The following is a 13,763-nucleotide window of genomic DNA, read 5'->3' on the forward strand; positions in this document are numbered from 1 at the left end:
AGAGAGTGTGAAAACTCTATGCCAAGATATGCCAGCGATTGGGTTCAACTTAGAAGAAGTCAAAGACCTCCCCGAAACTCTGGGAAGGGTCCAGCGCCATGTTCAGGTTGTGTTGGCATGCTTCTAAAAGAGAGTGCCTTGACAAGTAGATTGTCCAAGAAAGGGATCACAGAGTGACCGTAAGAGCGCGGGACTGCTCCCACTGCTGCCATGAACTTGGTGAAAAACCCGTGGGGCTGTCGCCAGCCGAAGGGTAGGGCTACAAAACGAAATATGCCCGTAGCCAACGCCGGTGCCTTGGAGCAATCGGCACGTGGAGATAAGCATCCTAATGTCTATGGATGTTAGGAAAAACTCTTTGAGACAGTGAGGCAATGACGGAGCGGAGTGATTCCCTCCGGAACCGCCTGGTTGTCACGTGCTTGTTAAGCAGTTTAAATTCCAGAACGGGACGGAAGGAGCCGTCCTATCTTGGCACCACGACCAGGTCGAAGCAAAAGGCGTAACTGGTTCCTGAAGAGGAACAGGGATTACCACTCGTCCTGCCTGCAGAAGAGCCTCGGCTCGGTCGGAGAGGTAGTTTGAGACAAACTGACTCTCTCTCACCGGCCTTTGACCTGTGGTAGGTAAATGTCGCTAAAGCGGGGGAGTCTGCTCCCCGCGGTTGCGGAGTGAGAAGGCTGAAAATTATGAGAAAAAAACGCTTTGGTAGCGATTCCTCCGGCTGCCTTCCCCGGGCGTACTTGAGCCTGCTAGGAATCTATGCCCTTCTGGGCCTTTTGAGTCGTTTTGGACAGTTGAATGAATTCATTCAACCCTTACCAACAGACTATCACTAGATAAAGGCAACCTGGTTAAGCACTTTGTTGGAAGAAGCATCTGATCCAATCTGTTAACCACTAGGCTCTGCGTAAAAAATACGGAGATGGCCGATGCCACCGCCGTCCGGCTCGTAGAGTCTCGGACAGCCTTAACAGCATGGTTCGCCATGCGGCGATTGCGAGATTACAGACGCTGCTGAGACCGAGATGTACCGGTGACAGCGTCCCTCTGCGCAACACTATCTGAAATAGCTTGGAGTGCCTTCACGGCTGCGACTGCCGGAGCAACCGACCTGCCGATAGCTTCATAGACAGATTGCGGCCAGAACCTATCTATCTGTCAATGGCATTTTGACGTGAAGCCCCATCCACCACTACAACTATAGATCCAGCTGCAAGCCTGGAGATCGGGAGATCCACATTTGGACCTGGGCTAGCGCTTGTCCAATCAGGGAGGAGAGTGTCTCATTAATACGGTCGGAGAACGCTTATCGTGAAAAGCGTTGCGTTTCTGGACTGCATCTCTAGGATCAGAGGGCCAGACGAGTACGCAATTGCTTGCGATATTAGAAAAGAGATCTCCCCTGCTGTGAAGCTGACTCTTTCACTGATGGAGTCGAGGGCTATTCCCAGCGAGCCTGCTTAGGCCCTCTTGAACTGACGTCCGTGTCGGAGCCTGCCCCCTGGGACGCGTGAAAACCACCCTGGAGCCTTGAGCTGCTCCTCAAATCATGGTGGCCAGGGGCATTGCAACTATATTGCCCAAGGTCTGCGTGGGCTGCCAGACTGTAAGATGTCAGCCATAGTCACAGCCAATATAACAGCGGAAAGAAACTGCAATTTCGTCCCTGTCTCTGGACAGGAAGCACAGGTGGTTCTTTTAACCACATATAGCCGAAAACCCCGGTCAAGCAATTGCCCGCACTGGGGTCCTAGACTCGTATTACATGCAGTACAAGCAACATATAAAGTCCTCATTGGCCTTTTCTTTTTCTGCTGTTGTTGTCTAGCTATCTAAGTGCATAGCCTAGGATAGCGACCGTACAGTAAATAATCATACAAGCATGAAGTACAAATAAACACTTCAGCTCATGTAGTACACGCAGCATTGAAAACTTGTGGCTTGGCACATTAGCTCTTCTGCTGCTGTTGTCTATTTATCCAGGAGCTTGAGACAAGGATAGCGACATACAGTGAATGTATAGCATTCAAGCACGAAGTACAAGTAAACACTTCAGCACCTGTAGTACCCGCAGCATTGAAAACTTGTGGCTTGGCACATTAGCTCTTCTGCTGCTATTGTCTATATATCTAGGAGTATGAGACAAGGATAGCGACATACAGTGAATGTATAGCATACAAGCCTGAAGTACAAGTAAACACTTCAGCACATGTAGTACACGCAGCATTGAAACTTGTGGCTTAGCACATTAGGCCTTCTGCTGCTATTGTCTATATATCTAGGAGTATGAGACAAGGATAGCGACATACAGTGAATGTATCGCATACAAACATGACAGTAAACACTGCCAGCACATGCAAATGCAGCAGCCTTGCAAGCTGGTGCCTTGGCACCACTGCTCTACTGCTGCTGTTGTCTAGTTAACTAGGAGCATGAGGCAAGGATAGCGACATACAGGAAATGTATAGCAGACAAGCATGACAGAAAAACACTGCAGTACAAGCAAATCAAGCAGCATTGAGAGCCCGTGCCTTGGCAGCCTTGCCTTACTGCTGCTATTGTCTGTTTAACTAGGTGCATTAGCCAAGAAAAACGACATATAGTGCATGTATAGCATGACAATAAACCCAATTGCAGCACCTGCAAACGAAGCGGCAATGAAAGCTTGTGCCTTGGCACTTTGCTGTTGCCAAATCTGCCAACAAACACTGCAGACTAATCATTGAACACTTGTCTAGCCATCTAGGAGAGTATGCCCAGAATAGCGACAGTACAGTGCTGCATCGCATATCCGCACACAGTTCAAAAGCCCACTTCAGTATTAGTGGGACCAGTACTGCCTATCGCCCGCCCAGCGCGAGTATGAGGTCGCTCAAAAACCTGTGCCTGGTTCCGTTCTCCCAGAGTGGAAACCATAATGGCTGCCGGCTTCTCTTCCACGTCCTGTGCAGAGGGGCGGGCCGTGGGCGAGCCCCAGCCAAGAGCGGGAACCCGGCATCTCACTGTGTTCAGTGAGAGGGGGCTGGAGAATGCAAAGCAGACTCCAGCTCCCTGCGCTGAGATCTGTACAGCGTCCCGCCCCTCCTCTGACTGGCAGGGCTGGGGGCGGGAACGAAGCGGTGCCAGGCCTCAGAAGCCGGGGACTAAAGTTACAGGCGCCCCCGCCGTAAAAGCGCGGTCGGCGCCAAGTCCCCGGCGCACTACAAGTCACATCAGCGCCGCCGCCGTATGAGCGGTCGGCGCAAGTTCCTAAACATGACCCGTCGCTCAGCCATGGCTGCAGCAACATAAGCCCATCACTAATGTCCCCGGCGCACTATAACGCCCAGCAAGCCCGGAGCGTGCTGTGCTTGCCGGAGACACCGAGTACCTGACCGATGCAGGGCCTTGTCCCTGATAGTACTCGTGCTCCACATCCATCAGGTTCTTCTGGGTCTGTGGATGGAGCCCGGCCTCAGGGCTTGGAGGCCGACAGATCCCACTTCCACAGGGCCCTCCAAGGGGATGTGGAAGGAAAACAGCATGTGGGGCTCCGGCCTCTGTACCAGCAATAGGTACCTCAACCTTGCAACACCATCTGGTGAGAAGGGAGCATGCTGGGGACACTATATGTGTCCTCTTTTCTTCCATCCGAGATAGTCAGCAGCTACTGCAGACTATACAATGTGGAGCTATGCGTGGATGTATGACCTCCTTCGCACACAAAGCTAAAACTGAGTAAGCCCGTGATCCCACGGGGGGTGTATAGCCAGAAGGGGAGGGGCCTTACACTTTTTAGTGTAATACTTTGTGTGACCTCCGGAGGCAGTAGCTATACACCCAATTGTCTGGGTCTCCCAATAGAGCGCTGAAGAAATAAGAGGCCGGTCATACTGATGTCCACCGTACCCTATCTATCTGATCTAATGTTGGAGATACCGAGGGGTGGAGATACCAGGCTGCTCACACTGATGTCCACCCTGGCTATCTGATCCATCATGCTGAGGTATGAATAAGATGATCACACTGATGTCTACAAAGTCTTTCTGATCTGACACCAGAGATACCAGGGTGTTGAGGTAAGAAAAGGCCGGTCACACTAATGTCCACTCCATGTTTCTGAATGCTTAGCAGCTGCTGTGAGCTGACAGTATGTGGTATGGATATTCTCCAGCTCATGGCAGAAGCAATTCAGACTACTCATGCTCTGCATTCTAGGCAAATCGAGAATGATGATCTTCTAATTAAAGGTATTAAGGCATTTATTTATAAGCGATATAGCCTTCATTTATTTTTTCTATTCCAGGAGAACCACCTTAAAAATTGGTGTAGAATTTGCGTTTGCATTAGTAAGTATTAACTCTCTAGGACGACAACTGTCAGATTTACTTATGCAATAAACTACCAAGGGAACAGACTTACAGATTTCCAGGTTCCAACATTTTTCTCCACAAATGTGAATATTCTATCACAAAGATCCAGAGGAAGGCAATCCAGGACATCTCCCAGTAGTACAAATGGTGTGGTAGCTGTGCAGATACCTAATGTACAGGAATAAATTATTAACATTTTTATATTCAAAAACTTACAAAACTCTACCACCCTCCATCAGTCTCCTCACTGGGTTGAGCCAGGAGGCATACATAGGATGTTAGACAGTAGGGAGCCGCTGACTGACCAATAGCCCTGACAGATGCAGAGTAAAGCCTGCTTTACACGTTGCAATTTCGCATACGATATCGTCTGCGATCGTAACCGCCCCCATCGTATGTGCGGCACGTTCAATTTGTTGAATGTGCCGCACATACGATTAACCCCCGTCACACGTACTTACTCGTCCATACGACCTCGATGTGGGCGGCGAACATCCAGTTCCTGGAGTGGGAGGGACGTTCGGCGTCACAGCGATGTCACGCGGCAGCCGGCCAATAGAAGCGGAGGGGCGGAGATGAGCGGGACGTAAACATCCCGCCCACCTCCTTCCTTTCGCATTGCCGGCGGGAGCCGCGGGACGCAGGTAAGATCTGTTCATCATTCCTGGGGTGTCACACGCTGCAATGTGTGCTACCCCGGGTACGATGAACAATCTGACGTTCAATTACTGAGGAATGAACGACGTGCATGCGTTGAACGTTTTACCGTTCAATCGCAATCGCACGTACCTGTCACACACTGCAATGTACCTTACGATGCCGGATGTGCGTCACAACGTGACCCCGCCGACACATTGTAAGGTACATTGCAGCGTGTAAAGCTGGCTTTAGTCAAAAAGGTGACAAAGTTCTCTGCTAGACCTGAAGTGCCGACATCACAACCACTAGTGACATGACTGCTTAGGCCACTGATTGGCAGCAGTGTCCGATGACTGGAAGCCAGAACGTCATCACAGTCCAGCAGATATCGATGGGACCGCACTGTGAAACGGAGGTTGGATTGCGGTTGCAAATTTGGCTTCCCCCTTCTCTTTAATGGGTTCCCACTGAACTCTTTGAAACTACAGCAGAAAGAATCTTAAATCGTGAAACACGTTGTGAGGTTAATGGCTTCATTCTTTCATGAATTACTTACATATAATAGAGACTAAGGGCCCTATACTTCTAGACACTTTCACCCATTTTCTGGCATAAAACACCATCAAATGTCACTAACATTAGACTCAACTCGGGGTTTTGGTGTTTTTACAGCAGTCCCACCAAAGTGGGCAGAGCTTGGGAGGGAAGCACACCTAGAAAATTAATCTAAGGGTGCTTTCACATCAGTGGTATTTCGCCACTCTACCGGATCCGTCACAACTCTAGTACAGTGCAATACAGTTCAATGGCATCGCAGCAAACGCCTGTCACATGCTCCGGTCACATGACAGCATGTGACTGCAGCTTGCCGCGATGCCATTGAACTGTATTGCACTGTACTGGAGTGTGACGGATCCGGCAGAGTGGCGAAATACCGCTGATGTGAAAGCACCCTAAATTAAGTCCACTTTCACATCAGAAATTTAGCCCAGTCCCTGACGGCAGTAACGCGTCCGTCAGGAGCCTGGCAGATATAAGATGGGCCTAGTCCATTAAGTGGCGCAAATCTCTTAATATATTGGGCACATCTCCTTCCAGCCCTGCCATCGTTAAGACTAGTGTGTGCAATACATCACTGCAATGGATTATACCACAAGAAGAAAAAAGGATTCTGTGTAAAAAACGCTACTGCCAAGAAAAATACATGTAATAACTATTTACAAAGATACAGACACATAATGGACTATGACAATATCAAACTGAACAGAACAGCAGTGTGATTGGTGTCTGACTATGATGGTCCTAGACATACCCCACACAGATACCCCACCAAGTAATGAAGGTCTGACACCTAGGACTATATAAAAGGAGTACAAAATACAACCAGCACAAGCAAAATACACAGAAGGCAATCAGGGTATAATGAAGACATTTTCTTGAATATAAATGTAAACACCTCCTCTTTATAATAGAAGCAAATACAACACTAATATAGCGTCTCAACACAAATTATACATATTTACTGTGTGTGTATTTAATATACAAACAAAAATATATATTTTAATTAATACACCTTGGAATAATTAATTTCCCAAATTGTATGCTGAGCTAACTTTTATATATCTGTCCGTGTAGGGCTGATCCAGTTTATGGTCGGCACGTAGCACAGATCCTGGCCAGCAAAATAAGCAGAAGGCACTTATTATGATAAGTGAATATACGGATTAAACAGCAGTGGCATACAGCTATTATTTTTGGAGGAAATGACACACCCGCCCCAGGGCCGGGGGCACTCGGAACCGGGCTGGACTAGTCCGGGAATGTCAGCGGTGGCGGGGGTCCGGCTCCGTGACCCTGGCAGTGTCTTTTTAATAATAAAAGGGGAGATGATGGGCGTTACATAGGTTGAAAAAAGACCTAGGTCCATCTAGTTCAACCTAGATGTATGTTTGCTATTAAGTAAAGTTCGTGACGCCACCTGTGGATTGTGGCTTTGGAGCCACGGCTGCTGGACGAGACTCCTGGGGCTGGTGTTGCAGCAGCTGAGGTGTTTCTGCTCCCCACAGGTGGAGCTAGGCCCCAGGAAGGATGATGAAAAGGGATGTGGATAAGGCGTAGGAAGAAGCAGACGACACGGGGCTTTGCAGTTAAGATGTTTTACTCACAGTCTATTCCAAAACTGCAGCTGACCAGTTTCCCCGTTGTGTGCCAGGATTCACTGTTAAGGGTCTCTGCCAATCCCGAACAGGTCAAGGGTCAGTACCGGTGTACCCCTCAATGTGCCTTTCCTGGCCGTCTCTTAGCGCTGACCTTAGCTGAACTGTCCTGCGCCTCCGCCACCAAGCCCAGACTAAAGGGTGGCTGACCGTGGTCCTTTTGAAGCTTCCCTGGCAGAGGATGGGTGGCAGGTTATGGCCTTGGGTGCCTACAGCAATCACCCGGGCCGTCGGATTGCTAAAAGAAATGTCTCTCTTCCTTTTGCCTGGGGACTGTCCCAGTTATTGCAGCCAGATTCCTCCAGATTCCTTTTTGGTGGAACAAGCCCACGTAGGCCTCTCGCACATCCGTGCCACTCTGGAACCCCCTTCTCTCGGTGTCACCTGGGTCTAGTAGGACCCCAGGGTCTTCACCATCAACCACAGCCTCCTACTCCTTCTGACTGGACTCCTGTCAACTCCTGACTGACTAACTGTCCACGGTCAACTGTCACTCACTCTGACTGAAAACTCCCTCTGACCAGACCTGGCTGGTTCTAACTGGTTCTCCATCTACCCCACTGACTCCTCCCACACTCTCTGCTAGGCTCCACCCCTTCCAGGACAGTGAATGGGACTTAAGGCTCCATAACCAGATATACTGGTCGCTGCTTCTCAGCATTAATGGAGTACCTGCCTTAAACCCTAACCCAGTGTGCGTCCTAACAATTGGCATGTGCAGGTTTTGTCTGTGAACCGGTAGATGACCCCCTTCTTACCCAGGATGGGATACCACACCTCTGGCTGAGGTGCAGTACTTCTGTAGCAACGGAAGCCTCAGGGGAGCCACAGTAACATTCCCTGGCCTGTTTTATCACAGGAGTGAGCATTTTTGCCATGTTTCCAGTCCTGTGAGTTTATCATGACTCAAGTCAGTGACATACAAGCTCAGCTGCTGAAGCTCCCATGTCACAGACTTGATTTATGATGAGTTCAGAGGGCCGCAGATTCATTCACTTCTGTGATAAAACAAGCAAGGAAATGCGCTACCTCAGAAAACGGCAGCTGCGAGCCCCGTGCACTCACATATCATAAGTGACTTAGGTTTCCTTCCTTGACACAGTCAGACAAGGCCATTACACAGTACATAGCAGGGGCACATTTCCAAAATTATCTAATACGGAAACATATTTTTTAAACATATCCAATTGTGGAAGCTATAATTCCAAGATCTTTTGAGTAAAATGTATTTTGTAAGTGAGACAATCCCTTTAAGGCAAACTAGAAAAGAGTAGAGATAAATAAGATCTTGTAAAGCAGTATAATAAATACAAAACCTGGGGAAACAAATAAGGGGTGTCACAATCTAGAAAACTGTCCCAAAGCACATCACAAGAACCTGGTGATAAAAATAACATCCAATTCAGTTATATTAGGATAACTAGGATGTTATGGTTTACCTAAATAAGAAAAGAATCATCTCAGCCAGATCCCCCCACCCCCTAAGGGTGTGGGTCCATGATCAGTATTTGCAGCGTTTTGGATGTAGCGGTGTTTTTACTGCGTCCAAAACGCTGCGTTGTACAGTACAAGCATAGTGGATGGGATTTCTTAAAATCCTGTGCCCACTGTGCTTGTTTTTTCCACAGCAAACACTGACCTGTGGTGTTTCTTTCTTTCCAGACCACAGCATGTCAATTGCTTGCTGTGGATTCACATGTGTCCTCCATAGGGAGAACACAAGAGAGAGACCGCAGCACACTGAACCCTGATCGTGGGTACAAGCAGCTGTGGAGGAGAATCACGGCCACGCAGGTCAGGACCCACTCCGTCCAGGACGTAGCGAGCCCTGATCGTGGGTACATACCCTAATGGAGAACTGTATCCCGTCCGAATATGTTGATATTACAGGTATACATCACTTGACACATTTCCTATAACGCTTAGTTGTTATTCATTTTACCTTCTGTAACTCCATTGATGGCAAGTGAAATAATGGCAAGACAGTTGTCACATGAAGCTTGATTTATCTGCATTTAAATAAAAGAAGGTGCCAGTTACATAAAAACACAATATAAACAGGGATACACAAAAGCAAACTTAAAAAAGGTGACATACTGGATCCTTATTATATCCCAAAGTTAGATTATGTCAAAACTACCAGACCAGGTCAAGCACCGGGGACATAGATTATTTAGCTCTGATGTGAGCTAGTCTGAGGTTTTATTTCCGCAGCCAAAATCTGCTCTCTTGGCAATAAACAAAACAAAGAAGCCGCGGAGACGCCATCACGTTTCTCAACGCTGGCACGAAACTAGCCAGGTCTTTCACCGGGAAGGAAAAACCACGGGAAGGGCAGTCTCCAGTCAAGGAAACCGCCTATGCCAAACATGGTAGCCATCCACAGACAGCTGTAACACGGCACAACACATGATGATGTCTCCGCGGTGCTGGATGTTGATCTCCCTAAGGTCAACCATCCTTACCTATATAGTCTTCTACTAGGAATTGCTCCCACTAGCCAGTTTCCTACTCCCCACTGCTGAGGGGCAAATACCCCGAAACAGCTGTCTGTGGATGGCGCGATAGCACCCGCCCACGTCGCTGTTTCGTCATGGGGTTGATCGCTGCCGTAGCGAACAATATCGCTACGGCAGAGTCACACGCACATACCTGCTTAGCGTCGTCGCTGGAGACACCGAACAATCTCTCCTTTAAGGGGGCGGTTTGTGCGGCGTCACAAAGAGGCCGCCCAATAGCAGAGGAGGGGCGGAGATGAGCGGCCGGAACATCCCGCCCACCTCCTTCCTACCTCATTGCCGGTGGACGCAGGTAAGGAAATGTTCGTCGTTCCTGCGGTGTCACACATAGCGATGTGTGATGCCGCAGGAACCACAAACAACCAGCGGCATGCACCACCAACGATATTATGAAAAGGACCGACGTACCAACGATTTTTCATGTTTTTGCGATCGTCGCTCCTTTTAGTCACACACAACGATATCGCTAATGGCGCCGGATGTGCATCACGAACACCGTGACCCCGATGATATATCGTTAGCGATATCGTTGTGTGTAAAGTACCCTTTACCCTAGTGCCGAGAGGTGGGTGTTGGGAGTAGTGAATATTCACTTTCTTTAATGGCGGACACACGAGATCGTCCCACTCCTGCCGTCGCTGTCTTTCTGTATCGTCAACCCTGCTTCCTATGACACCGGCTCAGTGAGTCAGGCACATTTAGGACTATAACATGCACCCCAACTTTCCTGCCAAATCTGGGGGCAAAAAGTAGATCTTATTTTCCGAAAAACACAATACTTTTATTCTCCAAAAATGTGCGGAAAAATGCTACTGTGTTCAACCCCTTTCTCATTGCCTTCTATAGTGAAGAAATCCACTGCAGAAATGCAGGTTTCCAAAACGCTGCAGTTTTGCAATACATTAAAAAAAAACACGAGTGCATGAAATTTCTGAAATCTCCTAGCTTTTGGTGGTAGTGTAAATAGCAACTTTAAATGTACACTTAAAAACCCTGCAAATACACAACGTGTGAACATAGCTCAAGTCTCAAGCTGCCGCACTCTGCCCCCACCATCTCCAGCCGTCAGATTGGCAGCAGCGTAGAAACACAAGTGGACCAGGATGTCTGTATATGAAGGTAGGAATTACATCACAACAAAGACAGAATGGAGCACACACATTTGCATAGCATTTTAATTCCAACATGAAAAAAAAAATCTTCTATTTCAGCACAAACCACACCACAAGTGCTCCAGAGGTAGTCCGTAATGCTGAAGTGCTCTCTGCAGGAAGCAATCCCAATCATTCCCCTTCTTAGTGACATCTGTAGCATCAAACCAGAGGCAGCTACATCAGAGGTAGCAGAGCACCTCCAGAGATCTCGCTGGAATAAAACCTCATCAGGTCTCCGAGTTATCACTGTCAGCAGATCTGCAGAGTCAAGTCAGACCTGGACGTTCACACATACGAGAATGATACAACTGGATCCAGTATAGAAAATTTTCTGAAAAGGAGACAGTCTCTGGGGTGATATTTTACCTTTAGGCTGAGGCCACACGAGGATTACTGCGTGTCCTCGCAGCACAGTGGGAGCAGAGTGTCATGCAATGGTCATGCGACTGTGGTCCGATCGTGCAATCAGACCACAGTTGCGGAGGGGAGGGAGGGATTTATCTCCCCATCTCCTCCGTTGCCATCTGATGCAAGAATCGCACTGCTCTCACGTTACACCGGTGTAACGCTAGAGCAGTGCGATGTTTCTCTCGCCCCATAGACCTGAATGGGTGCGAGTGGAACAGGATTGCATTACACCCGCAGGATGCTGCGACTGTGTTCTTGGTCCAATTAGGGCTGAGAAAACAATCGCTCATGGGCGGACCCATAGAGTAATATTACTTTGAGTGGAATGCGATTTTTTTATCGCATTCCACCCGCATAATTTTTCTTGCCATGTGTCCTAGCCCATAACAGCACAATACTAAATAGACTGGATATTACTGTAGCGATTCTCAACAGTGCAAACTATTAGCCTAGCCCTATATGCAAATAAGAATGATCCCATTCATCACCAGCAAGCAGAAATACTGTAAGAGAATCTGTCAGTAGGATGAATCCCCCCAAACCATCTCTTTGGGCATAGAAAGATTAAAAAAGATTAAGGCATAGAAAGATTAATAAAATTATACCCTGTTATCTGCAATCTGATGTCTTATTCTAGAGAAAGAGTTTTTTTTCTTTTAAGTAAAATAAGCTATTCCGCAATATGGACCGGACACTGTTCTGCCTGAGAATCTGTCTCCAGAGCTTTAAATAAAAGGAGGCATTACCAGTTTGAGACATGTAATGACTGACTGTATGCTCTACCAAGCCGACTGCAGAGCACTTTCATTTTCAATTATCTCAGGGGCCAGATTCTCCAGGAGATCTGTGTCCAGCCCATAGGTAACAGCTCATTTACATTTAATAAAAATATGGATTTCTCTGGAATATTAATAATCAGATCATAGATAAGGTATCATTTTAATCAGCTGTATGACCCACATGTCCATATACACAGCTTAAGAGGGTTGATCTGACTGATTGTTTAATTCCTTAAAGGGAATCAAAGTACGTTAGAAATGTGCAGAACTTATCACTGGCATTATTAATAACCTGCTTTATCAGATTACTTACAATTTCCTCCTCCAAGACAACTCTGAAGACTTGGTCCAGAGTCGGCTTCTTCTCATTTTCACTGTAAAACATCACATTGAACATTACATACATCTATATTCTATATATACACATAACATGTACACATTTAAATACATCCATTACACCCATCTATAAATACACTACATAGAAAAACACACATCCATCTCCTATACCTATCCGTCCATCCCCTGTATCCCTTCCCTGTGTACCCATATACTTCCTGTATCTATATATTCTCTGTATCCATCCATCCCCTGTATTCCTTCCCTGTACCTATATATTCCCTGTAGCCGTCTCTTCCCTGTACCTATATATTTCCTCTATCCATCCATCCCCTGTACCCATATAGTCCCTCTATCCATCCATCCCCTGTACCCATATATTCACTGTATCCATCCATCCCCTGTACCCATATAGTCCCTCTATCCATCCATCCCCTGTACCCATATATTCACTGTATCCATCCATCCCCTGAACCCATTTATTCCTTGTATCCATCGCCTGTATCCCGTCCCTGTACCCATCTATTCCCTGTAGCTGTCTCTTCTCTATACCCATATATTCCCTGTATCCGTCCATCCCCTGTATCCCTTCTCTGTACCCATATACTCCCTGTACCGATATATTCCCAGTAACCATTTATCCCCTGTACCTATATATTCCTTGTATCCATCCATCCCCTGTATCCCTTCCCTGTATCCTGTCCCCTATACATACACTACACACAGATACGAGGTCTCCTGTGGTTTGGCCGTTACCTTCCCGGGACCTGGCTGCACACATGGACTAAGTGCTTGATGTTCTTGCTGGACACGGCTTCTCTGGTCGCGCTCTGGTAACACAGAAGGACATGGCGGCTGTAACTCTCTAGTTACATTATGGACGACTGTGTCACTGGGGACGTCCGGACACAGCTGGACGGCGGTGAGCAATCACCGTGAGGTCACTTACCGTGAGTTTATTCCGCGCCTCTGGCAGGCTGAACAACGGCGGCGACATCTTGCCCGGATTACACTCCGAATCCACGGCGCCTCCTGATGACGTCAGACCCCATCGGTTCACAGAAACGAGTCCTGGAGTGACGCTTCCGGTGAGTGACGATCCCGCCGGATCACGTGCAGCTCCGCTCTTCTCTGCTGTAGGAGCCTGTGCTCGGTGACAGCTTCTCTTACTGCACGGACGTGTCAGCCAGTGAAGCCTGTATGATACATGGTGTCCTCATTACAATGTCCGCACATCTGATACTGGCAAGCTGTTGGCACAGGTGACCGGACGGGCTACAATCCCCCCTAACAATGTAGGTCAGGGGGCTTAGCCGACCTCATATACAAGTGCATCTCAATACATTAGAATATAATA

At 47.8% G+C, this 13,763-nt stretch overlaps 1 protein-coding gene across 2 annotated transcripts in view; it reads right to left on the reverse strand.

Moving 5' to 3' along the window:
* Positions 1–13,475, reverse strand: part of THOC1 (THO complex subunit 1) — an 83,859-nt gene extending 70,384 nt beyond the window's left edge. Inside the window, exons 1-5 of one of the 2 annotated variants that reach the window (XM_075314475.1) lie at positions 13,356–13,475; positions 13,163–13,236; positions 12,384–12,444; positions 9,153–9,219; positions 4,405–4,523 (exon numbers count right to left, since the gene is read on the reverse strand). In XM_075314475.1, coding sequence (XP_075170590.1) covers positions 4,405–4,523; positions 9,153–9,219; positions 12,384–12,444; positions 13,163–13,236; positions 13,356–13,403 — 369 coding nt within the window. In that variant the 5' untranslated portion in view covers positions 13,404–13,475. The remainder of the gene's footprint in view (positions 1–4,404; positions 4,524–9,152; positions 9,220–12,383; positions 12,445–13,162; positions 13,237–13,355) is intronic. The other variant, XM_075314476.1, reaches the window with a different exon arrangement.
* Between the last annotated feature and the right edge of the window lie 288 nt (positions 13,476–13,763).

Source organism: Anomaloglossus baeobatrachus, chromosome 6, assembly GCF_048569485.1.
Source record: "Anomaloglossus baeobatrachus isolate aAnoBae1 chromosome 6, aAnoBae1.hap1, whole genome shotgun sequence".
Classification (NCBI taxonomy): domain Eukaryota; kingdom Metazoa; phylum Chordata; class Amphibia; order Anura; family Aromobatidae; genus Anomaloglossus; species Anomaloglossus baeobatrachus.